Consider the following 23764-nt stretch of genomic DNA (forward strand, 5'->3'; position numbering starts at 1 on the left):
TGTCGCAAACGTGCGCACACTGCCGCCCGGCGGGGAAATGGTAGTTACGACACTCGTCACAACACGTGGGGGGCGGTTACAATACAAGTTGCGTTTCACTTCGATACTGTTGGGATTTTTTCGCCTTATAACTTGTGCGCGTACCATTTGATACTCATTCATCTGTGTGCAAACATATTTTATGCAGTGCCGAGTAAGGGTGCAGACGAGGTAAATGAAGTGTTTTTTAATTAGTCCCGCGAGCTAGCTAAGGGTTCTGAACGTTATGCGTCTCTAATTAGGTTACCTAATGGACTGACCATGTTCTGGGATGTTGTGTTTTACGATTTTATGTCATCTCGTAGCTAACCACCTCCAGGATTAGACGGTTTAAAATATCCTTTCAGATCTGTGACGATTTCCTGCACGTATTATTCATGTTATTTTGTACAGGATAGGTGCTTCGCCGTATGATAAGGAATTAGGGATTGGTGTTTTTTTCGTTCAGCGGTGTGGCCAGCTATAGTTCAGGAGGACCGGGACAGAGTCTTCAGAGGGAAAAGTCCGACTGCATCTCTCCCGCACAGGAGCGAGTTGTGCTGATTGTGAAATGCACTGGTTTGTGCTTCTCGAAAACCTTAGGGGGGCAGACGTTTCGGTCTGTATCTAACCTGTCCCTTCTCCGTCGCTGCCTGCAGCAACAGGCGCCCTTGCACGCCGGGGCGGTTCGGGACGAACCAAGCCACACACACACACACGCCCGGAGCCCGATTGGCCGAGAGGGCCGCCGGCTGGGCCGCTGTCGTCACCCCCCGCCAGCCAATGGGAGGCGGCTGCGTCCTGCCTTGTGATGGTTTGGATTTAGCGACGTTGGGCGCCGCAGTTTTCCTCGTCTCCTTGCCGCGGCTGGGGCTCTCGGACTTTTTTTATTTTATTTTGCACGGTATTACTCTGCCCTTTTTTTGTGTGTGTGTGTGTGAGAGACGTGGGCCTGGTGCTGCCCCAGGGGGGGGGGGGAGCCACGCGCCGGGGTCCCTTTGTGTTCGGACCCGGGTTCGGAATCGGGATTCTCGGCCGCGCGCGGGGTTCGGGCGCCCCGGCGGAGGAGCCAACGTGAGCGGAGGCGTCGGCTCGGCTGCCCAGGGGCCGTGCGCTGGGCGTGGGGTCCCCACCCGAGCGGCGCTCGCAGGTCGGTGCCGTCCGCTGGCTCGGAAGTTGTGGTTCCGCTTTGCTTTGTTTGCATGCAACGGCGACGGGGCCAAGTGTGTGTGTTTGTTTTTCACGTTACGTACACATCGCTACACAATTGCGGCGAACGCCAAACAGCGGGCTTGGACACAAGCGTCGCCAGAGGGATAATCTGAGGAGCTGGCTGTATTTGTGTTGGCACCGGGACTGGGGCAGCCGGGGATGTGTGTGCGGGGCACCGCGCCTGGGGACTGAGTTACAAGTGTAGTTCGAAGTTGGCAAGGCATGCATCTGGATTCACGGTGGTGATGGTTTTAGGCAAACGTTATATTGACCCATAAAGTCTCATGATAGCAAAAGGGGTTCGCAATGTCGTGGCAGGAGTGATGATTCCACAACCCCATCTCAGTAAAGGATAGCCGATGTAGCTCTCTCCAGACTCCCGCTTGTGGGGTGACCCAGGCGGTTCGGGACTTATGTTGGCTCTTGGTCGGTTGGTAGCCGTTTTAAGATATTGCGTTTGACTGCTCGAGTGAGTTTCATACTGGCGAGTCGGTGCCCTCCTCTGCGTGTCACACGGGGCGTCTTTCCGCATCGTAATACGATACAGCGATAATCTGCAGCTCAGCTCAGCATGTGAAACCTGTCCTGTCCGGGCCCTTCCAGGATAGAAACTCAAGCTCTGCGGGAGAACGTCCCCCAACCTGGGGACGACCTATGCAGCCTCAGTCGTGGAATATTTCCTTTCATAACCGGGCGGTAGGAGGAATGTCGTGTTTTTCCCGTCGCTCTTCCCGATATAATAAACTTCGCAAGGGCGAGAGGCCCGAGTCCGAGGTGCCAGACCGCAGCGCCGTGCGACGTTGATCTGCTCTCTGGTTTTGTTTAAACGCGGTTCCCTGTCGTGTCTCTTCCCCTTCTCCAGACTGCCTGGAGACGGAGCGCCATGACGGAGGCCGTCGCTCCCAAGTTGTGCTCGCTGGAGGAGGAGCTGCGTTACTGGAAGGAGGCGGCGGAGAAGTACCGGCAGAGGTAGGGGAATCCGGGGGCTCACCTGCCTCAGTCGCCAGTGGGATACCCCCCCTGAAGGGCGGCCGGGCTTCCGTGTGTCTTAGCGGACCGGTCTGTCCTCGGTCGCTGCGCGCAGCCGTGTGCGTTTTGCGCCGCGTCCAATATTGCGAGGGGCAGCGCCGTATCCGGAGGGGCCGCTCAGCCAGCCGGTCCAGTCACGCCTAGAGCCACGGCTGCAGAAAGTCAGGGTTTCAGGTTTGAATGTAAGGTTACACAGCTCCTGCCAAGACTGAGTTAATATCCAAGGCTGCTCGGGAGACAGACAGGCAGGCAGTTTTCCCACCTTTTCCAAGCTCAGGTTATTTGAAATACTGCGGTTCCTAGCCCATGTTTTTGTCTTCCCCCCCCGTGGGTGAGAAAGCGATCAGCCTTCGGGGCATGGAGTTGCGAGCCGCGTAGCTCCATGGGAACCGTGACAAGAGGGGGCGCCCTGTGCGCCGGCGACGCGGGTCCGAGCTGAGCGGCCTGTTCTCTCCCCCGTCCCGGCAGCGCGGAGGAGGCCCAGGACGAGCTGCAGGAGTTCCAGCAGATGAGCCGGGATTACGAGCAGGAGCTGGAGGCGGAGCTGAAGCAGTGCGAGGCGCGGAACCGCGAGCTGCTGACGCACAACAACCGCCTGCGCATGGAGCTGGAGACCTACAAGGTACCGCGCCGCAGCCGAGCTCGGGGACGGGGAGCGTGTTCTCTGTATGACTTCTGACGTTTTCTTCCGTCCTGTTAAAAACGAAGACAAGGCCTTGGCTCCCTGGATCTCCTCCTGCTGTGTTCTGCAGGAGACCTCTTTCAACAGCATGGCTGTGACTGTACCCCCCCCCCAGTCAGACGTGTTTCCTGAGCCGAGTTCTATGTTTCGGCGTTTCCACTTGTGTCGTCTGGTTCGTGTCTCCCTCTTCCCTTTGAAGACGACGGATTGGGATGACTTGGTCCCGAAGTGACCCTTCCTAGTCGATTTGGTCAGGACCAAAAAGGGGGTCCTTATTAGCCGGGAGCCTGTTCTGCTTCCCAAAGACAGTCTTCTGGGATAAACCAAGACACGTTGTTCCTTGATTGTGGCTTTCCCGGTATTGCGAAGCCACGGGGCACGGTCTCGGGAAGTGTCATTCTGGGAACTTGTCTCTCCGTGAATGCAGTTTCTTTACACGCTTGTCATTATACAACTCGCCTGGCTGCCTCCTGAAAACATGATCGGTTTGAGAACCTTCAGTGTTCGTTTCATCCTGGTTGAAGCACCATTGCTCAAAGTCATTCCGGTGTTATTTGGTGCCACATTCCAGTTGGAATCACCCGGGAGTTCATCGGTCAAGCACTCTCTGAAATGAAGAGATAAAGTGATGGATCAGTAACATAGCAGTGTTCAGAGGGGCCGTGTATTCTTACTGTATTGAGTCTTGGGGGACTTGGACTTGGGTGACTGTTTTGCTTCCTGTCTTTGTCAATGGTTTCATTGTTCCTGATCACTCTCCTGCCCCCAGGGTTATGGTCTGGGATGCTGGCAGTCCGGCGTGCTGTCTCTTGGTGGCATGATCAGGGACCACACAGACTTGCATTTCACTTTTACACGGCTCTGCCTGCCTTTTCTAGCCCAGCACGACACGGCCGGGTTTATCCCTCACAGCCCGAGAACGGAGCTGAACTCAAACGCGAGGTGTTACCAGCCGCCTCTGAATGCAGATAACTAAATCGGCATTGATTTGTCATGCCGTTTGATGGTGGCCTTGCCCCCCTGTGTGTCAAGAGTCTGGGTGTCGGTGTAAACTCTTAGCTTTAAAGTCTGAATTCGGTGCAGTCAGACCTGCTTTTCATGACCTGGGAAACAACGCCAGTCGAACCGTTCTTGAACAGGATGTGACGACGCCAGTTCGAGCTTCCCTAAGCCACCACTTGACTTCCTGGTCTGCCCCACGAGGGACCCCGGGGGCTTACAGACTGGCAGACCGGCCTGTATGACCGCGTTGTCCTGGTTCAGAGGTCGTGAAGCCGGCTGCCTGGCGGTTTTCAGATCGCCTCTTGAAGTAACTGCACCAAGACTGGTCAAGCGTCTGTCCTTCGGTGCAGGCGGTTCGTGACCGGACTTGTGTTTGCTCTGCTCTGGGATGCGCAGGTGTGAACGGCGCTATAAAAGGGCAGATGTTTGTTGTTTTGAATTCTCGGCAAAGAACGCCTTGTTTCCTCGGAGGTGCCCATCTGTGCAGCGCCCGTTTGGCTGTGCCGATGAGGTCAGCCGGGGGACCTGAGCACAATCCCGGATTCACAGCCGCAGGCCTCCGGGCACAGCCTGGAACAGAGGGCTGATTGTGACCCAGGAAGCAGCTGATAGTTATTTCAGAGCAGCGCCTGGAAGGAGGAAAGCAACGAAATAGGATCTCCTTATTCTCTGAGAGCTTTTCGTTTTGCGCCGGCTGCTCTCCCACGCCTGAAGAGCGAGGAAGAAGGAGAAAGAGATGAAAGGCAGGAGCTCCTCGGTCAGCCCACTTTCGCGCTGGAGCACTCATACTGAGTTTTTATTTTAGCTTTCTTAGTGCCGTTCTTGCATTGGTAGAGGGTAGTTTTGCAGCGCGTGAAACAAATGACCAAGGACTGTCAAACCTTTTAGCTGTGCTGTGCAAGCTTTTGGGGGGCGTAATTCTTCTCCGACTGCCCCTCAGACAGGATGACAACGATGTCCCTTGGTGCAAGTGACAGGCTCTCGCTGGGAACAGCAGCAGCTCAGCACGGCTCTGCCGTGCTGTAAGAGTTGAGACATGCGTGACCCTGTATTCCTCGTTTTGTGTTCGGCCCTGCCAGGAGAAGTTCGAGGCCCAGCACTCGGAGGCGTTCAGGCAGATCTCGACTCTGGAGGGCGACCTCGCCGAGACCACGGCCGTCAGGGACCAGCTGCAGAAGTACATCAGGGAGCTGGAGCAGGCCAACGATGACCTGGAGAGAGCCAAGAGGTCAGCCTGCGGGCCGCAGCCTGCCGAGCCACAGCAGGGGGGGGTTTAAATGCTCGGCTGAGCTGTCTGTGCCGCGCTCAAGCTCTTGAAGTAGTTTAATATTGATGGAAATAGAAAAGCAGTGCTAATTTTCCTGTCGTTTCCTATTTGAACCGGAAAGGAGAGGCTTTGATTTACTGTGAAATACAGGAGCAGAGTCTGCTGACGTTTTCCCAAGTAGCATTTCCATCCAGAGCAATTCCAATCCCGTAATCCCATCTCTTGGCAGGGCCACCATCATGTCCCTGGAGGACTTTGAGCAGCGGATGAACCAGGTGATCGAGAGGAACGCCTTCCTGGAGAGCGAACTGGATGAGAAGGAGAACCTGCTGGAGTCCGTGCAGAGACTCAAGGACGAGGCCAGGGGTGAGAGAGGGGCTGGGAGGTGCGACCAAGTGGGCGGCAGGGCTTGTTTGGTGGAGGGGGGGTTGGCTCATGAAGAACTGCACTTGTTAAAGTGAGGCTGCGGTCTGCTCGGCCGTGAGCGGTCTGACCTCGCGTACCTTCGTCTCGCCTTTCCCGGCAGACCTGCGCCAGGAGCTGGCCGTGCAGCAGAAGCAGGAGCGCAGGCCCTCTCTGAGCGCGGCGGCCAAGGAGGGAGAGAAGGCCGAGTCGCCGGCGCGGCCCCCATCGGCGCTCCCTTCCTTGCCGGGCACTCCCGGGGGGCCCCGCATGACCCCCAGCACCTTCGCCACTCCTCCGTCCTCCTACCGCCGAGGTGAGACCCCCCCTCCCCCCTCCGCGGCGCGCGCGGCCTCTCGAAGACAGAGGTGCCGCCGGCCTCTTTCTCACTGGGACCGGGGCTCGGGCAGGGCTGTGAGGAGGCTGCTCTGGTACAGCACTGCAGGAGGGATTCTGTACAGTACTCCGGGACTGAATGGGCCATCCTGACGTGCCTGGTGTTGAGCATTCAGCCCGACTGCAGTTCCAGCGTGTGTGTTTGTGTCTGTCCGTGCAGGCGACGGGCTCACCGGTACCCCCCTCACCACCTCGGCCCGGATATCTGCGCTCAACATTGTCGGGGAGCTGCTGAGGAAAGTGGGGGTAAGAGCTGGACGGTTTGCTCAGTCTCAGCAGGACAATTTGAAGTCCCGTTTTAAAATCCGAACGACCATTCCAGTGCCATTTGCAATTACGTTCATCTCACGGCTTTATGCCTGCAGTATACCTTTTTCTTTGTGAATTTTTATGGTGATCATAGAATCTTACCTTCCTAACCGAGCATTTTCATTAGTGTTTCCCCAAAGTCTGTCAGAGCACATGCCAGCCTGTCACTGTTAAATTGGCTCAAGCTATTCTCCTTCATTGGGCTGTGCTGGGGGCTCTTTCGGCAGGAGCTGGGGTGTCCAGCGACCTGCAGGTTTGAGGGTTGCATTAGCGGCGGGCTCGGGGCCCGACACAGAGCCCCGTTGACCGCGTGGTCGTTGCCGTTTCAGAACCTGGAGGCGAAGCTGGCTTCCTGTCGGGACTTCGTTAACGACCAGTCGCCTGGCCGCCTCGCGCCCTGTAACCGAGCCGGCAGTGCTGCTCCCTCGAGAGAGAGCCCCGAAAGCAAGGCCGCCCCCAACTGTCTGCCGCTCTTCGACAAGGGGTGAGACGAGACTCCCGTTGGTGCCAAAGCCCTTACCCAGCATGCCTTGGAACAGTTTGACACAGAGGTTGTTTCTACTGTCTGCGGATCACCTGGTCCTGCTGTCACCTGCAGAACAGGGCCTGCAGCAGAGCCCGTCAGACCTGGGCGCTGGGTCGCTCGTGGTGGTGATGGCAGCAGGACAGGAATCTCTGGGGCAGCTGTGCAGAGAATTGAGCCCTGCTGTCCTTGCCCTGTCCTCCAGGTTCATGTCTGTCCATATGAGAGCTGGGCCACTTTCCCCATGAAGCCTGGAAGCTGTTGTTCTGTTATCAAAGCAGAGCTTAACACAGCCTGAACTTAAGAACTTCAGTCAGCAGTCCTGATTTTGTATACCCTTTTTTTTCTGCAGGTTGGCAAAGCGTTTGGAGTTTGGACCAGCGCCCTCTAGTGTGGCCTCCCAGACTGCACAGTCACCTCAGGGTGTAGTGAAAATTTTACTTTGAGAGGGCCCTCACTCCCCCCCGCCCCCCACCAATGCCTGCAGGTCACTTCACCCTAGTCTCCTGCTTGGAGGATCATGCTCCCCTGTGAGGACAAAAAACACAGTAAACCACTAACCATTCCGAGTGACTGCTCAGCTGTCCGATCAGGGGACACCTGCTGGTGGGAAGAGAGAACTGGGGGTTTCGGAGCTGACGGAGATTTTGCTATGTAGCTGCTGCAGCCTTCGTAGGGCATTTAACTGTCTCCTGACCTTCTGCTAGAAATAAATGCGGAACGACTTGGTTTGTTAAACTTCGCTGTAACTGGTTTCACACACACAACACGCAGTGCCTGCTGAGGCACAGGGATCTGTTTTACGGCTGCACTGATCTTCACAGTCAATGGCAATACAGCCCAGGAGGAAGAGGACTTTGTGAGACAAGTCGGCGGACCCTGTGTGCCTGCTGGGGCGGTAATACTTGCCCGTAGCTGCTGATGTGGCTGAGGATGGGCTACGGACTTTCACAAGCTGGGCTGCCCAGGAGGCCTGTAGTGTGGGACTTTTTCCAAGACTCATGCACATTGGCTAATGTTTTTCACGGAGCAACCCAAGGGGAACAGCTGTGGTTCTTTGGGGTGAAATGCGCCGCGACAATGACTCAGAGACAAGGTCCGCCTGCACACGCGCAGACCACGACAGGAATCGGTGCTTGCTGACCAGCCTCTTGCCGAAGCCTTTGCTTTCGTTTGGTTTTCCTCAGTTTTGTGTGAAGCCGAATCCATGCCTGACCCAACAAACAGGTGTGAGCTCAGCCCTCGCCTTGTACCAACTTCACCTTTCGGTCAGAGTACAGACGCAGACTAGCAAAAACATGCATTGCTGTGCTTCAGGGGCTTTGGGACCGAAGCTCCATTCTGTTAAAAAACCAAAGCCTGTGTCTGTGTTTCTATGAGGTAAGCCCTGTATTTGGCGTGGAAGGGTGGTCCAAGTTCTGTGGTTTAAAAGGCAGTGTGCACACTTCATGGAAAAATGTGTGTGTAAAATACCAGCTGCAGTAAGTAAATATGGTTAACCCTCTCAGGATCAACTTCCATACTGTAGCTAATGAAGAATGCCCTAGAGAAAGCAATGCCACCTGCTTAAATCAGATTTGCCTAGACACAAATTTAGATCCTAAGTGGCTGTTGGTTCCATTGTAGTTTTTAATGTCATTAATTTTTCTGCACCCTTCCTGGCCTGATTGTCATTGCCAGTGGCTGCTTACTTCCTGCTGGGGTGTGTGCTCTTGTCTGCTTGCTCATGGGGAACTGCACCAGAGCCTGCAGGGCCAGCGCAGCAGCTCTTGGGGGGCTGCTGTGTAGTCCCCGCTGGGTGACGATGGTGCCGTCTGCACTGAAGAGGTCACTGGTGCAGCCGCCGTGTCCAGGAGTGGGCTCAAGGGACTGTTTCTGACCACAGGAATGAGTTCTGGGCAGCTGATGTTTGTGAAGGGGCAGAGGGTGGCTGAAATTGGGGGGAGGAACATATCTGCACTTTCTCCATGTTAAAGCATGGATCAGAAGTGATAAATAGCAGTGCAGAACAGAGGAGTTGTCCAAGCTACTTCTGTATTGAATCACCAACATTACTGAAAAGGATTTTCTACTTTCATTTTTGTGTTAAATTGGTTTTATGGAGGTAGCAGGGTGATGTACTATTAAGCAATATCTCACTGTAGACAATATACTGTAATAAGCTTACCATAGTTGAGGTACAGATTTTTTTCCCCCCTAAATGAAGGAAGAGGTTAAAAAAAAGGCACTAGGTGGAAATGGTGGTGTCTGCTTTTCTGTGTTATACTGACATGTAATGGTATGCTCACTGCTCTAGGCTCCCAGCTATCCCCACACTAGGCTAGTGTCTGTGCTCCAGCTTCTATTGTACACAACGGAGGCTTGGTTACTTCTTTTTTTATACCCAGCTGTGTGTAGTGTATTAAAACTACTTGTACATACCCCTGACGTGTTCCCCATTTCAAGTTGGAAAACTCGGCAAGTTGTTCACTGTGCATATTTTCAGTCTCCCTCAAGAATGGACACATCGCTTTAGATTGTGAGATCACATTTTATTTTTAGATGTGCAAGTGGCTTCACAAATACACAGCTACCAGTGCCACAGAAGATGTCAAAACAAGTATAATGGTGAAATTCAGGTTACTCAGATACAGTATCTTTCCCTGTGATCAGTGTATGGCTTGTGTATTCACCCTGAAAAGTCTTGAACAAGGAAACACAGGCAGTGGAAAGACTGGCCTTCAGGGAGACAAAGCACTTCATAAGGATTAAGTTGAGAAGACTTTAGCTGGGAGGGGCATTAGTACAGTCAGGGTAGAGGCAATAACTAAATGGAGGGCCTGTTCTATAAAATTGTGAGACTAAAACTAAAAAAAAAAAAAAACAGATACTTAAATATACACTAGTAAGTTAATATTGCAGCAAATTTAAAACAATGGGCAGGATAGTCTTATTGCAGTAGGACAAGAGGACCAAACCACTGTGGAGGTTGCCCCACGAGTTTAAAAGATCTAAGAGTTAATAATGAACAGATAAAGGAGGGGCTTTTAAATATAATTAAAACAAGTTAAAAAGCTCAGGGCTTGTGCCATTGCTTTTCAGGACTTTCCCCCCCCCCCCCCCCACTGCAGAGCATGATGGGTTTAGGAGAATGACCAAGAACAGGATGTGTCCACACTTTTAATCGAGTCAAACACCATCTAGTGGCCCAGTACACTACTGCAGTCTGGCATCTGCCTGTAATTAGCAGCCACCAACGAGGTCACTTCCTGAGTACACTCAGATGTATTCTTCCACAAAATGAGTACTGAATAGCTTTTTTTTTTTAATCCAGCTATTCCAGTTTTTGTAGTAGCCATTACTCATTTCTGCAACATTAAGAAGCCACCGCGTGCATGCAGTTCAAGTTGATTTATTTTGATGACCCGTACCAGAACTCAACATTTATGGGTTTGTTTCCACCCAATCTGGAAGTGGTTACTGCTAACCTGGGACAAATGAGGCAATTCATCTGAAATAACTAACCGTCTGCCCAACACTGAGCACACAGTAGGCACTATGGGCGTGCCAGGGTGCTGCCCTATGGTTTCAGACATCTTTGCCACCCCTCTCCATCTGATGTTGGCTGAAGAGGTTCCTGCAAGCCTTCTTCAGACACTGCTACTCCGCTACAAGTGAAAACCGGGGAAGGGCCACCTCTAGCGATAGGATCTCTCCTGTGCAAGAGGTCTCCTTTCTGACCTGGTTTGATGCTCCATGGAGACCATGAATCAGACTAAGTCCCCTTTAAGCGACAGATGAAAAGCCTTTGCGTTTAAAAATTTTATTCTGGGCACCATGTGGGGGATCCAGGGGGAGAAGGAAGTAGGGGGGTGCGTTAACAAGCAAAAGCACAAGAACACCACATCACAACAAACCCTCACACTCGGAACAAACAGTGGTTTCGGCTCGAGGTGCCAGCGGTCCCCCTGCACGCTGCAGGGCGGCGCGTTCGGCTTGCAGTGCTGGTGGGATGGGGGGGGGGGGAGAATCCTTGTCCATGGCGAAGTCGTCCGTTGCTTTGCTGCCGCGGTGAGAAGCGTGCCCGGGCGGCGCGGCGGCGGCTCTAGTCGTTGGCCTTGGTCCCGTTGAAGTCTCCCTCCCGCGCGTCCGCGTCCTCGTCGGAAGCCTCCGCGTTGTCGACCACCCCCCGGCGGCCGGCCCCCCGCCGCGGCGCGCTGAAGGCCGGCTCGTTTCCCCGCCTGCGCGGGAGACCGCAGAGACGAGAGGGTGAGGGTCGCCACGCCAACGGGGGGGTTTAAAAGTGCGAATCGAGTTTGCTAGAGTAAGACCAGGGCTCATTCATGATCTGCAAAGCCCCCTGCTGGAGCTTCCATATCCCCAGCGAAGCATCTTTAGAGTGGACGATTGCTGGCTATCAAAAGCCATGTACACACTGAACAGAAATGCACTTCAACCTCTAACAAAGATCTCAATATTAAAATGAAGCTAACCAGATTAAGGCGTTAGTGATTAGCTAGAGAATAGGTTGATTCCAATGGAGAGAGGAGGTATGGTTAAGGAGGGAGCACATTCTCTCCAGGCTTCAGCACAGGTCAGGGAGATAATGCAGTTAAACGGCAAGGCAGGTTAACTCGATTAGCTGAACCCATTGGGGCCTGCCTGCAGGGAAATGGTTAGTATTCCTAACAGGACTCAAGCCGGTCGGAGTGCAGGAAACACATGGCCACGTACAACCCAAATATATGAATTCCCTTCCAAGACGCGGAATGGGATTTTGCCACTTCCCCTCACTAACCAGCGTCACACTCCACTAGAACATCATCAGCATGGCACAGGTGTAGGGGAGCCCATTGGCCCTTGTACAGGGACAGTTTGAAGAGGGAGCACATGGCAAGGAGGGGGCAGGGAGTAGGGGTGGATAGGCACTAAAGCAGCTGCGCATAGCATCTAAGAAGCACTGGTACCTGCTGCGTCACTGCGAGGTGTCCTGAGTGCCTCTGTAATAAAGACAGAATTGGTTTCTGATCCATCTTGGCAGCAAGGCTGAACTAGGCTGTACAAAGCACTTCCTACAGAGCATCACTCAAGAGCAGGGCCCCTCCGTTGCAGAAAAAGGCAGGTGAGCAGACCCCAGTGGGCTTTGCAACCAAGCTAGGGAGAGGTATAAAAATCCTCTCCATGCTACCAACTGGTAGAGAAGGTGTGGGGGAAATAGCCCGTGAGGAGCATGAGGTGAACTCCTCCCCAATTTGGGCCACATGGGTCACGAGGCTCTTGCTCACTGGCTGGCGTCCTCCACTCATCAACAAGAAGGGTGGTGCCGAACTGGACATTCCAACATGGCGGAGGGTGGGATCCATCCCCCTACCTGAGCTTGCCCTTGAGGGAGTTGACCTCACGGGTCATGGCCTCGTTGGCCTCCGTGGCTTCATCCAGCTCTCTCTGCAGCTTCCTGCGGGCCGCCGTGATGCGCTGGGACTCCTCCTCCGCCTCCTCCAGCTGGCGCTTCAGCTGCTTGACGCGCATGTTGGCCTTCTCCGCCTGGATGGGACAGCAGGAGAAAAAAAAAACCATTGGATACCTCAAAGGAAAGGGCCTCCAGAATCAGGTAAATCAAGGTCTTTTCAAATGGGTCCTTCAATCACTTGGCCTCTTTAGAAGCGAATATAACAGGAGTAATGAGCAGTAGACTTCTTGAACAGGTTGGATAGCTGTTCTCTTCCAGTTGGCTTACCTCAAGTTCTTTGGAATCCAGAAACTGAAAAAGAGATCTACAGCACGCACACATACCCCTGTGTATTATTTTGCTCACAGCTACCACCCCAAATGCATATTACATGGACCACATACCTGGTCTTTGTATTGTTCTGCCTGCTTCCTCTCGTCTTCCACCTGCATCATGAAATCCTTCAGCTTCTTCTCCTTCTGACGCATGCCCTTTGCGCTGATCTGTTTTTCCCTGTCCAAGCACATGGAGAAAAGTGCATAACCATTAACATTGCAGAAGGGCCACTTCAACCCTGCCGGACATTAAAATACTAGATCACTTCAGGTGGGAGACCCAACCTGGCCTTAAGAATGCGTGAACATCCAGATGCCCCCCCAATATATTATTCTCAAACTAGATCCGCTTTGCAGGTGTCCTTTACCTGTTCTCCTGCTCCAGCTGCTCCTCCAGCTGTTGCACCTTGGCCTCCAGGGCAGTGATGGTGGCCTTGAATTTGGACTTCACAGCACCTTCCATCTCCTGCAGCTTGGCCTTCAGCTCCTTGTTTTGCCTCTCCAGCTGCTGCCGCGCGCTCTCGTTCTTCTGAGATGTGCTGCGCTCAGTCTGCAGCTCGTTGTTCACCTGCTCCACCTGGCCAAGAGAAATTGTGGGGTGGGTAGTAGATTTCTGCTTGCATGGTTGACCAACTTTCAGTGTCCTGGAAAGGGATCAGTGTTCCCATCTGCTTTGCAATTGAAGTGAGTGTCTCAAACTGGTCTGTTCCTTTCAGTCCAAACATGAGCTACACAAAAAACGCACAGCCATTGTAACCCAGCCCTCTGCCAGGTAACGGATTTCATGCGTGGCTGTGCAAGGGAAAGACTTCAGCAGGATCAATAGCCTCCCCCTTCCTCCCAGCTGACCACACCCTCCGTCCCTCCCCTACCTGCTGAACAGTCTTCCTCAGCCGGTCATTGACCATCTCCATGTTGCCCTGCTCCTCCTCCAGCTCCTCCTCCAGCTGCGAGATTTTAGCCTCCAGACGCCGCTTCTCATCCGCCAGTGCCGACCTGCACACACAGCCATAGTTTAGACATCAGAGGGGCTCACAGGTTAAAGCTGTTGAATGGCCATTCGTCCCCTTCCTTCCAGCCCAGATGCAAGTGCTCGGAACTGGCGATGGTCCACTGCTAGCTGAGCAACAGACCGGCATCACTGCAGCAGTCGGTACAGAAAGTTTTAAAATGCGCATTTTCCCCACACTTTCCCTTAAATATTGGGCAACATCAAGCTACCAGTTAGGGGGAAGTTTGCATGTTCTATTCATGCCAACTTGCTCCATTTGGCTCAGGGCTGTACGGAAAGATGGGGGGCAGCAGAGCAACCATCCCCATCCTCACCCAGTCAGTCACCTCTCCCACATCCTTCGAGACTCACTTTCCAGAAGTGTTGCTGGCCAGCTCATCAGCCAGCTCCTCCTTCTCGGCCTCCGCCTGCTTGCGTGCTCGCTCTGCTGCTGCCAGGTCCTACGGGCACAGAGACGGCGACCATCAGCCAGTGGACCAGCTACACCACAAGGGCGGTGGGTTTATGGAACAGCCCAGTCCATGAGGAAGCTGATCTGCTTCTTGAAGGATGCCAGGGTAAGATCCTTAATGCAAGGAATGGCTAGCTACCAAACGGGCTCGACGCACTGAATGACCTCTTCTCATATGTAACCACTTGTAAGGGTCACCCATTTCGTATTTAAGCAGTAAACCTGGTTTTACTCCCCTCTTACATCTCCAGTTGTCCTTTACTTATGCCAGCATGCCTCTGCACCTGCCTCTAGGAGGCGAGACTGGACAAGCCCATTGGCCCCGTTACCTCCTGTAGCTGCATGAGCTCGGCCTCCAGGCTCTTGGCCTTCTTCTCGCTCTCCTTGGCCGTCGCCAGCACTTCCTCCCTTGCAGTGCGGGCGTCCTCCAGCTCCCTCTGGAAGTCCTTCATCTGGGCCTGTGGGCGGGGCAGAGGTTACAACGGTCGCAACAAGCAAGGGGGTGGTCATGTACCTATATGAAGTGGGTGTGTCTTTAGCCTCATTATGATAAACTAAAAAAATACAGCAGAATACCAGCTCAAATGGAGAGACACTCAGTATACAAGTTACGCAGAGACTACTACACTATTTCAGGCAACAATGTCGGGGTGACCCACATGGGGAGAGTGGCTCTGCTCACCTGGAGTTTGCGCAGCTGTTTGATAGCCTCATCGCGGCCTTTGTTTGCCATCTCGATGTGGCCCTCCAGGTCCTTGATGTCTCCCTCCAGCTTCTTCTTCGCGGCGGACGCAGTGGCTCTCTGCTTCCGCTCGTCCTCCAGCTCGGTCTCCAGCTCGCGCACCTGGGGGACGACACCGGACCGGGACGTGGCTTAATCCAGAAGGGTGCAGTTTCCAGGGGTGTTTTATGCATGTGCTTGGTTGCACTATTGGGGGGGGTTCAGGCATAATCCCACAAACTCAGGATCCCATTTAAAAAGGTCCTGTTCTCTTTTTACATTGAGAATTCTGCCTGCAAAATTTACATTTCTAATGATTACTTGCATGAAAAGTCAACAGACGGCAACCCGCTAGAGATGCCCAAGTGGGCGTAAAACATGGCATGGAAAGAAAGTTTGTTACTGCATTAGCTTTGCAGGCTTTAGGCGATTAACAGTGTACAAGACACCATCACACCACCTTTCCTTTGTGCTCAAGGGATGGGGAATCCGTACCTGTTTGACCAGCTGCCTCTTTTTCTCCTCGCCCTGCTCATCGCGGCCCTGCAGGTCTCGGTCAAACTGGGCCTTCAGAGCCTGCATGTTGACCTCCAGCCGCAGCTTGGCATCTTCAGCGGCCTGCAGCTCATCCTCCAGCTCTTCCAGTTGCGTCTTCATCTCTTCCACCTGGGCCTCCAGGCCACGCTTCGACTTCTCCAGCTCGTGGACCTGCAGGCAGGGGGGTCAGTTAGGAATACAGAGCTAAATCAACACGGAGAAGGACTGTTCAAGCTGCAGCACTGAGAATTGGTTGTGTGACAGAAGGGGAGTTTAACTAACAGTGAATGAGAAGACATTGCAAGAGAACCTGTAAGATCCTATCTAATTCATGCCCATGTTCCATGTCCAGAGGGACAAATCGCAGTAGAACCCAGTCAGAGAAACTCACGTTCTTGCCGACATCGTCCTTGGAGCTGACCAGGTCTTCCATCTCGGCCCGCAGAGCTTTGTTGATCCTCTCCAGCTCCTCGCGGGCATCCTGCGCTTCCTCGAGAGCCCGTGCCAGGGACAGCGCCTTCGTCTCCTTCTCTCGTGCTTCGGCCTCCGCCAGGTCCCGCTGCTCGGCATACTTGTTTGAGATGCTCTTTTCCTCCGCAAGCATCTGTGAGGAGAGGCAAGAGCAGCAGTGAGATACAGTGGGCAGGAGTGAATAAGAGGAATAGACACTTCTCACCAGAGGCTTGAAACAAGAGCCCTCATGGATGCAAACTATCCATTCCTTTTCTCAAAAGGAATCAGAATACATCATTCCTCCTTCTTATGAGGAAACATTGGAGCTCATCGTTGGGCATTAAGGAGGAGAAAATGGAGTCTAACCTGATCAAACTTCTTCTGCTTCTTCTCCAAGTTGGAGACCAGCTGCCTCTGGCTGTCCAGGTCCACCAGCAGGTCTTCCAGCTCCTGCTGCAGTCTGGTCTTGGTCTTCTCCAGCTTCTCGTAGGCCGAGGCCTTCTCCTCCAACTGTGTGTTGGTCCCCTCCAGATCTCGCTGCAGTCGCTTCTTGCTCTCCTCCAGCGCTTCCACGGTGCCCACAAACTCATCAAGCTTCTTCTTGGACTCTGACAGCTGAATTAGGAGGGAGAGGGAACACAAGGCTGGGCAAGGTGAAGAAATTCAAGCTCTCCATATTTATTGAATGCATCATTCAAAACCCATTTCATCGGTCACCAATTCAAATGTCTTAATCCTATAAAAGGGAGATCATTGGAATCTGCAAAACCTTCAGGACTCTTGTCTTCAATAAATGGTCATACCACTGGAAATTCCTGGACTGCAAGTTCTACAGAAAACCTCAGTGAGTTTTTCTAGCAGATGCTGCTCCATACAATAGGGTGCGACACTTGACTATCAAAACCTCTTGACAGAGGCGCCTGACCCAGGAGGGACCTCAATTCTACCAACCTGCACATTCAGAGAGGAGATGTTCCTCTCGAGGTTCCTCTTCGCTTCGCTCTCCTCTTCCAGCTGCTCCTGGACACTGTTGCGGTCCTCTTCCATCTGCCGCAGCCGTGTCGACACATTCAGCTTCTGCCGCGTCTCCTCCGCTAGCAGCTCCTAAACAGGGTGGCGGGAGAGGTTTTGCGAAGTCGGTTAGTACCGACCAAGGCTCACCACAAGGTCCCAGCTGGACTGCAGTAACAGGGGTGACTTTGCAAGCAAAACCCTGATCAAACACTGAACAATTTTGAAGAAGGGTAGCGCAGTGGTGGTTTTGGATGACTTCTTCATAGATCTTGGGTCCTGGATTCACATCCGGATTGGAGCATCTTTTGCATGTTCTCCCCAAGTTGTTGTGGGCTTTCCTCAATTGGTCCCAATACTTCATCTTCAACAGACACGCTGGTTAAGAGACTGTGCTTGCACGTTTGCACCTCAAAACATGCAATCACACGGGTGAAGACCTGCCTTACACCCTGCGATTCTGGGACGGGCTATGGGTAGCCACAAGCCTCATCAGAAACCATTTATTCCTTACACTAGATGTACTTCAAGACTTATGCAGAATTCAATTGAATGGTTTTTACGTAAACAATAGACCAAGACACGAAAGGTATTGATGGTCAAAGAAGCCTATACCTGCGAGTCTTGGAGCTGAGAGCTCAGGGTGGACACATCTTTGCTCAGCTTGATATTCTTGCCTTCCGCTTCATTGAGGAGGTTGGTGACACTCTCCAACTCGACCTGTAAGGAGAGTAAAGGCATGAAAACTGGTTGGTGGTGCAGGCAGTGTCACACCTAATTTGAGCCAGTTATTAAACCAGTCCTTCAAAATCTGAAGGTATTGTTCACCACTTAGTTTTGGGGGGGGGGGGGGGGTAGAGAGAAAGTGGTAGGGCCCCAACTATCAAGAAGGGATGAGGACGTACAGAGAGTTTTGAGACGCGCTCGCCCAGTTCTGCCTTCTGTTTCTCCCCCTCGGTGAAGCGGGACTGCAGGTCCGTCAGCTGGACCTCCACCTTCTTCCTCTTGTGCTCCACATCCTGCTTGGCCTGGGAGAGGGAGCGTACTTCTGAACTCAAATCGGCTGCCTCCTTCTCCAGGGTTTGTTTTGCTTTCTCCAGGTTAGCTTTCACCTAGAGGAAGAGGGAAACATAAGATTGGGCTTTAATAAATAAACTTGAAAGACCAGCAATGGACCTCAAGAGGGAATGGTGTTGGTTAATGGATTTATCTTCCCTCTGCCCCTTTCCCTCTTGCTTGCGGTCGGTCTCGTACCCGCTTGGACTGCTCCAGCTGCTCGGTGAGCTCCTCCACTGCCTGCGTGTGTTTCTGCCTCATCTCCTGGACCTGCGCTTCGTGATTGCGCCCCTCTTCCTCCAGAGCTCGCTTCAGCAGCGTCACTTCCTGCTCCCGCTTCGCCCTGAAAAAGACACGTGAACGATGCCGATCACTCACTCCCGAGCGCGGCGACATCCTGGGCTGCTACACTACACCAGACCGTTCCAGGCCAGGACGCCCTCACCGGAGCTCCTGCTGCGTGGCGGTGCTGTCCAACGTGTCCTCCAGCTCAGACTTCAGTGCCTCCAGCTCCTCTCCCAGGTCGCGCTTGGTCTTTTCTGCCTTGTTGCGAGCAGCTCGCTCCGACTCGAGGTCCTCCTGCAGGTCTGAAATGTGTCCCTCCAACTCCCGTATCTTCTTCAGAGCATTGTTCTTCTGTGCCATTTCATCTTCCAGCCTAGGGCACAGGTTTAAAAGATGATGATCTCATACAGCAGCAAAAGAGAGAAGCACCGAGGCAAGAGCCCTGTGGTCACGCAAGGTCATAGTGTACCGTGCCAGTGCGGCCTGTAGCTCCTCCTCTTTCTTGGCCAGCTGTGCCTTCAGTTCAGCAATCTGGGCCTGCAGGTCTGCCATATGCTCCTGGAGGTCACTGGACTCAGCCTCCAGCTTGCGCTTGGCCTTGTCCAGCTCCTGGCGGCTCTTCTCTTCTTTCTTCAAACGCACTGCAAGACAAAGACATTAAGCATCTTCTACTTCTAAGTAACTTGTGACAATACAAGAGAAGGTCAGATGCTTCTGATCATAAAGAGCAACTGCAAGTTCAAGAAAGACATGCAGGTGTACCCTCCAGCTCCGAGATCATGGACTCGTGTTTGTTCTTCAGCTTGGTCAGGTTCTTGGATTTCTCCTCTTCCTCTGCAAGGTTGCTGCTAAAGTCCGCTATCCGCTCTTCCATTAGCTTCCGCTCCTGGGAATTTCCAATAATGGCACAATTAAGGTGGCAGCCAGGGGTGCAGAACATGAGCCCTCTCCAACATCACACTTTGCAACAGGTCTGTAGAATAGGACACCCTCACATCCCGGCTCTTTTCCCAACTTTTCAAAGTTCTGGAGGCTATAAAGCTTTCGGAGATGTGGTATAAGTGAATAAAGTGAGTATTTGTTCTGGACGAGGGTAAAAATCAGAATACCTTACATGAAGTAAAATTGAGGTTATTCCCAAGTTAAGGCTAAAATAAATAAACAAATAAATCTCTTGCAAGTTGAAACCCCATCTCACCTTGAGCAGCTTATTATTCTGGTCCTCCATCACCAGGATGTCATCCTCTAGCTTCTTAATTTTGCCCTCAGATGTGACCTTCTCTAGCTGCAACTTCTGACGAGCATCTTCCTCCTCTTCCAGCTGCTCCTCCAGCTCCTACAGGCCATTGGGCAAACATTTGGGGAAAGATCTGTGTTGAGAAGTGGGTTGAGGAGTTCAAACAAAAGGACATCACATGTACCGTCTGTATAGACACTATGCCAGTCACAAAAGGCATGATGCAATGTCTTGCAAAGCATAGAACCTTTTGAACTATGGTGATCTCTTAGATTTTACACCATAACTGCACAGAAGCGGTGAGTGGGAACAATATTCTATTCACAACTGATGATCTTCCATCACTGTGGTTTGGGATCCTCTCTAATGCAAATGGTGTAATTTAAACCATTAATTGCAGCTCCTATGCGATCAGAAGCCATAGGACCGTGCGGCCAGACCTGGATCTGCTGCTGCATCTTCTTCTTCTCCATCTGCAGGCCCTGGCTGCGGTCCTCCTCCTCCTCCAGCCGGGCTTCCATCTCGTGCAGGATCTCCTCCAGCTCCTGCTTCTTGGCGGCCAGCCGCACCCGCATCTCCTCCGCCTCCGCGTACAGCTCTGTCTCCGCCTGCAGCTGCTCCTGCAGCTGGTTCTTCTCCTCCAGCAGCTGAGCACAAGGGAGGAGAAGGGCGAAGGGTGAGTGAAGATTTCAGAAAGGGTCAAGATGGGGGGGGGGGTGACAAACCGGAGCAAAGTCCTTACCAAGATGAGCAAAGATGGGAAAGGGGAACAAACCAAATGCAACAGCTGCAAGTGGTGCATCCTTGCTTGGGTCCTCAGAAGTGCCAGTCATTGCAACAGACTCCCGCAAGGAGGGAAGGGAGGAGTTGGCTGCCCCTTACCTGAGAGTGTTTCAGGGTGATCTCCTTCAACTCAGTCACCGTCTTTTGCGACTCCTCCTTGAACCTCTGGAGCTCCTCTTCCTTCAGATGCATTTCTTCTTCCTGCCGGGTCACTTGCAGCAGGGGCTTAACCTAAGGGGAAAGCGCAAGCAAGAAAGATGAATGGAGCAAAATCAGCCCAGATCTCCAGAGAGCAGAAATACAGACACCAAGCAGACCTGATAGGAAAGACTCCAATAGGATTCATGACTACCAAAGCACAGAGGATCTGGGACTTACCTTGGTGAAGAGCCTCCACCATTGCCAGTTGCGCAGTTTGAGGTAGGCAGCACAGTTCCTCTGGATAACCTTCATGGCAGTCAGCTGCTGCTGCCGCTTGGCAAATGCCCTGCCAGACAAGACGCTGGGTTAACCCTGCGACTACGGACCCTTGTACTGAAATCTAAGAGTCTTCCTTTAGACTCCGAGGCTCCAGTGCACAAAAGTAGTTCTACTTTCATCCCTGAGCTTCACCTCCGTGTATCCAGGAATATTACAATCCTGCTGTGGACCCTACTGCTACGAAGATTAAATGCACATGGGGGTTTCCCAGGGAAAAAAGTAAGCAGGTGGAACGTCCCGATTCCACCTCTTTCCCCACACCAGTTCACCTTGAAACTGGACTTTTTTTTTTTTTAAAACCTCCCAAAATTTAGACTGCCACGCACCAGCCGCTCAAAACCAAGGACTCACTTTCTGGCCAGGTATCCACGGGCCTGGGCCTGGAAGGTGATGATGATGTCCGTGATCTTCAAGTCCCGCTCCTCCTCCAGGTGGGCGAGCACCCCAGTCCGGAAGAAGATCTTGCTCTGGCCAATTCGGTACAGGTTAGGGTCCAGTTCCAGGTGCTTGATCTGCAAGAGGAAGCAAGTTGGATGTAACTGTATCGTGCTCCTGATCCATTCATAGAGAACAGGGCTACTCAATACATTCCCAGTCTTCACCATTCCAGTTCAGCCGATTCATTAATACTGATCATGGAACAATTCGGGAAACCGTTGTAGCAAAACTAGCTGTAATGGAGAAAGGCAGGCAAGTGGGAGCTCATGTATTAGGTAAACCAGTATAACACGGGCCATTTTTTTAATTAATAGTAGAATAAATGGCAAAGTACAATAAGACCCACACACTTTTAGAATACAAGCGTTTTAGAAGAAAAATGCAAGTCTAAACAGTCTGTGCCAGCTTACCATTAATATGCAGGCTTGTTTGCCATCCATAAATCCTTTAGGAATGGCACCAGCAGCCAAGATTTCATATCTGTTGGGCGAGAACAGCCGGAGAAAAGTCACAATGCAGGGCTAGATAAAGGTCTTTTGAGAGGTCGTCTTGTAAAACTGCCCAGTAATCACACCCATTCCTGCCTGCGACTGGTGCTGGCAGCCACCGCGCGGGGCGGGGTGGGGGGCTCAACTCACCGCTGACGGAACTCCTGGAAGACGATGCGGTTGGGGAATCCCTGCCGACAGATCCGGATTCCCTCCAGCACACCGTTACAGCGCAGCTGCTCCAGAACCAGGTGCGCGTCCAGCTTGCCCGCCTGGACCACGTCAAGGATTTAAATAAATAAAAAAAAAATCAAATAAAAGAAACTAGCAAACTCCCCAGTTCCATTTTGAACAGCACCTTGTCAACATGCATCATCAAACCACAGGGCAAACAAGGATTTGGGTGGGGTGGGCAATTGATCTACGTTTATCTCGGAAAGAGTAAGGACCCATTACGATATTCGGTTGTTCCAGGAGAGCATACCCTTTTCTCGTGATTGGGGATGATGCAGCGCACAAAGTTGGGGCTCGTGTTGCGCAGGGTGGTCATCAGCTTGGCGAGGGACTCCTTGTACAGCTGCCCCACAGTGCGAAACATGCCCTTCTTGGTTTTGGAGGCACTGGGCATGGAACTGTCAGACATCTTGGCCATCTGGTCCAGCCCCACAATGCGGTCCACTGCCAGGGACAGGGAGAGAACACTCAGCCCTACTACAACACAGATGCATGGCCATGCTCCTAGAAGTACTCTGTGATAGACTGGGCCAGACACTCATCTACAACAAATCCACAGCCCCACATCTTGAGTTGCAATTGCATAACCTGCCCCATCCTTTGCTTTAGTTCGATACCATCATATAAGTACTGAACTCTTACAGGAAGTTACCATCTCTGCTGGATACACATGCTGGATGCTGATGTACTACCCTTATCAAAAGTGGTCAGCCACGTTTGTGGGGAAAACATAGGCATTCACCACTTCAGCAAAATGCTTGAGTAATTCCGTGTAAGACATGCCACCACCTGCTCTCAACATGGAGCCTCACCATCCTTCCAGAGGTCAGCCACATACTGGCTGGAGGACGAGTTCAGAAGGGCAGTGACGTTGTCATTCAGGGGATCCATGTTCTTAGTCAGCCACTCGCTGGCATTATAGTCCACCTGTTAAAAAAAAAAAGATTTGAAGTTGAGCTTTCGTTTGTAAGATCTCCTCACAATTCTGCAGAAACTCCAGTTTAACTGCGTGCTTTTGTTTTTTACAAGGTATTTAAGTTGGCATTATTGTCTGGTTACTTTCAAAATTCTTATCAGATCACCAGGGGATTTTTAAGGGCCACTATTCACTTTTTAAAAAGGTCTTGCTCAGAAGTGTGGGGGGGAGGAACTTTCTTTGTGTGGTTGTGGGAATACCAACTTTATTATGTCATGTCATTACAATAAGAAATAAAATCTAATAAAGGCTTGGATGTGAAACACCTAGGGAAGTGCACTAGAGCAGACAGAAGAAGAGGGTCTGGCCAAGAGGGAAAGGTCTGGATACATTTCTTACCCGTCCAGCATAGTGGAGCACCGAGAACTCAGTCTTATCTTTAAGCTGCTTGGGCTTCTGGAACTTGGTGTGATTGCCCTGCTCGTTGATCAGCTTCTCCACAAAGGAGGTGTCTGTGGCTTTGGGGAACCAGCATTCTTCATCCAGCAGGGCCAGGATACCAGGGGGATTATTCTGCAGGGAGAGAAGCTGGATTAAAGCGGACTGGAAGGGCAGTGCAACACTCGTTCACACATTTCCGCAGCTCACATAAGGACAGCCCACGCGCAGACGGGCACACACTGACCGGCCTCTCGATGAGCTCGATGCAGGGCTGCAGGTCCAGGCCGAAGTCGATGAAGTTCCACTCGATGCCCTCGCGCTGGTACTCCTCCTGCTCCAGGATGAACATGGTGTGGTTGAAGAGCTGCTGCAGCTTCTCGTTGGTGTAGTTGATGCACAGCTGCTCAAAGGAGTTCACCTGCAGGACAACACAGCGGGAGGTGGATTCCTTCCCATTAGTGTAATGAACTTCACACATCTGTAAGTCTTTCCAGTAAACTGTAAGAAAACACTTATTACCTAATGCCTCAGGCACAATGTTCGACAACTTGCAAGTTAAAACCATGTCCTTATCTTCTGCTTGGCTATCTGCCAGGTGAAAATCTCCATCACTGCTAG

The 23764-nt window shown here is 52.3% G+C and overlaps 2 protein-coding genes across 10 annotated transcripts in view; one reads left to right on the forward strand and one right to left on the reverse strand.

The window, feature by feature from the left end:
- Nucleotides 1-2: 2 nt before the first annotated feature.
- Nucleotides 3-9261, forward strand: nde1 (nudE neurodevelopment protein 1). Of its 5 annotated transcripts, XM_088613309.1 has the most exons (10): nucleotides 3-210; nucleotides 488-597; nucleotides 2093-2199; nucleotides 2728-2881; nucleotides 5023-5171; nucleotides 5440-5576; nucleotides 5737-5928; nucleotides 6169-6254; nucleotides 6647-6801; nucleotides 7193-9261. In XM_088613309.1, the coding sequence occupies exons 3-10, from the start codon at nucleotides 2114-2116 to the stop codon at nucleotides 7284-7286; spliced, it is 1053 nt and encodes a 350-aa protein (XP_088469435.1). In that variant the 5' UTR covers nucleotides 3-210; nucleotides 488-597; nucleotides 2093-2113; the 3' UTR covers nucleotides 7287-9261. The 5 variants fall into 5 exon arrangements, with proteins under 5 accessions (XP_088469435.1, XP_088469434.1, XP_088469432.1 ...); XM_088613308.1 differs by lacking the exon at nucleotides 488-597; XM_088613306.1 differs by lacking the exons at nucleotides 3-210; nucleotides 488-597 and adding an exon at nucleotides 654-922.
- Nucleotides 9262-9356: 95 nt separating this feature from the next.
- Nucleotides 9357-23764, reverse strand: part of myh11b (myosin, heavy chain 11b, smooth muscle) — a 34947-nt gene continuing 20539 nt past the window's right edge. For 3 of the 5 annotated variants that reach the window (XM_088613288.1, XM_088613287.1, XM_088613286.1), the window contains 29 exons: nucleotides 23391-23564; nucleotides 23105-23278; nucleotides 22602-22716; nucleotides 22040-22233; nucleotides 21706-21827; nucleotides 21478-21547; nucleotides 20981-21141; nucleotides 20528-20636; nucleotides 20249-20380; nucleotides 19807-20013; nucleotides 19328-19465; nucleotides 18892-19015; nucleotides 18599-18770; nucleotides 18290-18502; nucleotides 18043-18187; nucleotides 17694-17900; nucleotides 17404-17508; nucleotides 16729-16881; nucleotides 16144-16392; nucleotides 15716-15928; nucleotides 15283-15495; nucleotides 14749-14910; nucleotides 14396-14524; nucleotides 13967-14055; nucleotides 13476-13599; nucleotides 12972-13180; nucleotides 12673-12781; nucleotides 12191-12363; nucleotides 9357-11060 (listed from right to left, as the gene is read on the reverse strand). In XM_088613288.1, the coding sequence (XP_088469414.1) occupies nucleotides 10925-11060; nucleotides 12191-12363; nucleotides 12673-12781; nucleotides 12972-13180; nucleotides 13476-13599; nucleotides 13967-14055; nucleotides 14396-14524; nucleotides 14749-14910; nucleotides 15283-15495; nucleotides 15716-15928; nucleotides 16144-16392; nucleotides 16729-16881; nucleotides 17404-17508; nucleotides 17694-17900; nucleotides 18043-18187; nucleotides 18290-18502; nucleotides 18599-18770; nucleotides 18892-19015; nucleotides 19328-19465; nucleotides 19807-20013; nucleotides 20249-20380; nucleotides 20528-20636; nucleotides 20981-21141; nucleotides 21478-21547; nucleotides 21706-21827; nucleotides 22040-22233; nucleotides 22602-22716; nucleotides 23105-23278; nucleotides 23391-23564 (4521 nt within the window). In that variant the 3' untranslated portion in view covers nucleotides 9357-10924. Of the gene's footprint in view, nucleotides 11061-11786; nucleotides 11820-12186; nucleotides 12364-12672; nucleotides 12782-12971; nucleotides 13181-13475; nucleotides 13600-13966; nucleotides 14056-14395; nucleotides 14525-14748; nucleotides 14911-15282; nucleotides 15496-15715; nucleotides 15929-16143; nucleotides 16393-16728; nucleotides 16882-17403; nucleotides 17509-17693; nucleotides 17901-18042; nucleotides 18188-18289; nucleotides 18503-18598; nucleotides 18771-18891; nucleotides 19016-19327; nucleotides 19466-19806; nucleotides 20014-20248; nucleotides 20381-20527; nucleotides 20637-20980; nucleotides 21142-21477; nucleotides 21548-21705; nucleotides 21828-22039; nucleotides 22234-22601; nucleotides 22717-23104; nucleotides 23279-23390; nucleotides 23565-23764 lie in introns of those variants that run through there. The other 2 variants (XM_088613289.1, XM_088613290.1) reach the window with 2 other exon arrangements.

Source organism: Lepisosteus platostomus, chromosome 19 (assembly GCF_059453375.1).
Source record: "Lepisosteus platostomus isolate fLepPlt1 chromosome 19, fLepPlt1.hap1, whole genome shotgun sequence".
NCBI classification, from domain to species: Eukaryota; Metazoa; Chordata; class Actinopteri; order Semionotiformes; family Lepisosteidae; genus Lepisosteus; species Lepisosteus platostomus.

Excerpts from the sequence above, each read along its gene's own strand:
- nde1 (XM_088613305.1), top strand. The coding sequence starts at position 1,885 with ATGCAGCCTCAGTCGTGGAATATTTCCTTTCATAACCGGGCG. Across the intron at positions 2,882-5,022 it reads TGGAGCTGGAGACCTACAAG|GAGAAGTTCGAGGCCCAGCA; the intron begins GTACCGCGCCGC and ends CGGCCCTGCCAG. Across the intron at positions 5,929-6,168 it reads TCCGTCCTCCTACCGCCGAG|GCGACGGGCTCACCGGTACC; the intron begins GTGAGACCCCCC and ends CTGTCCGTGCAG.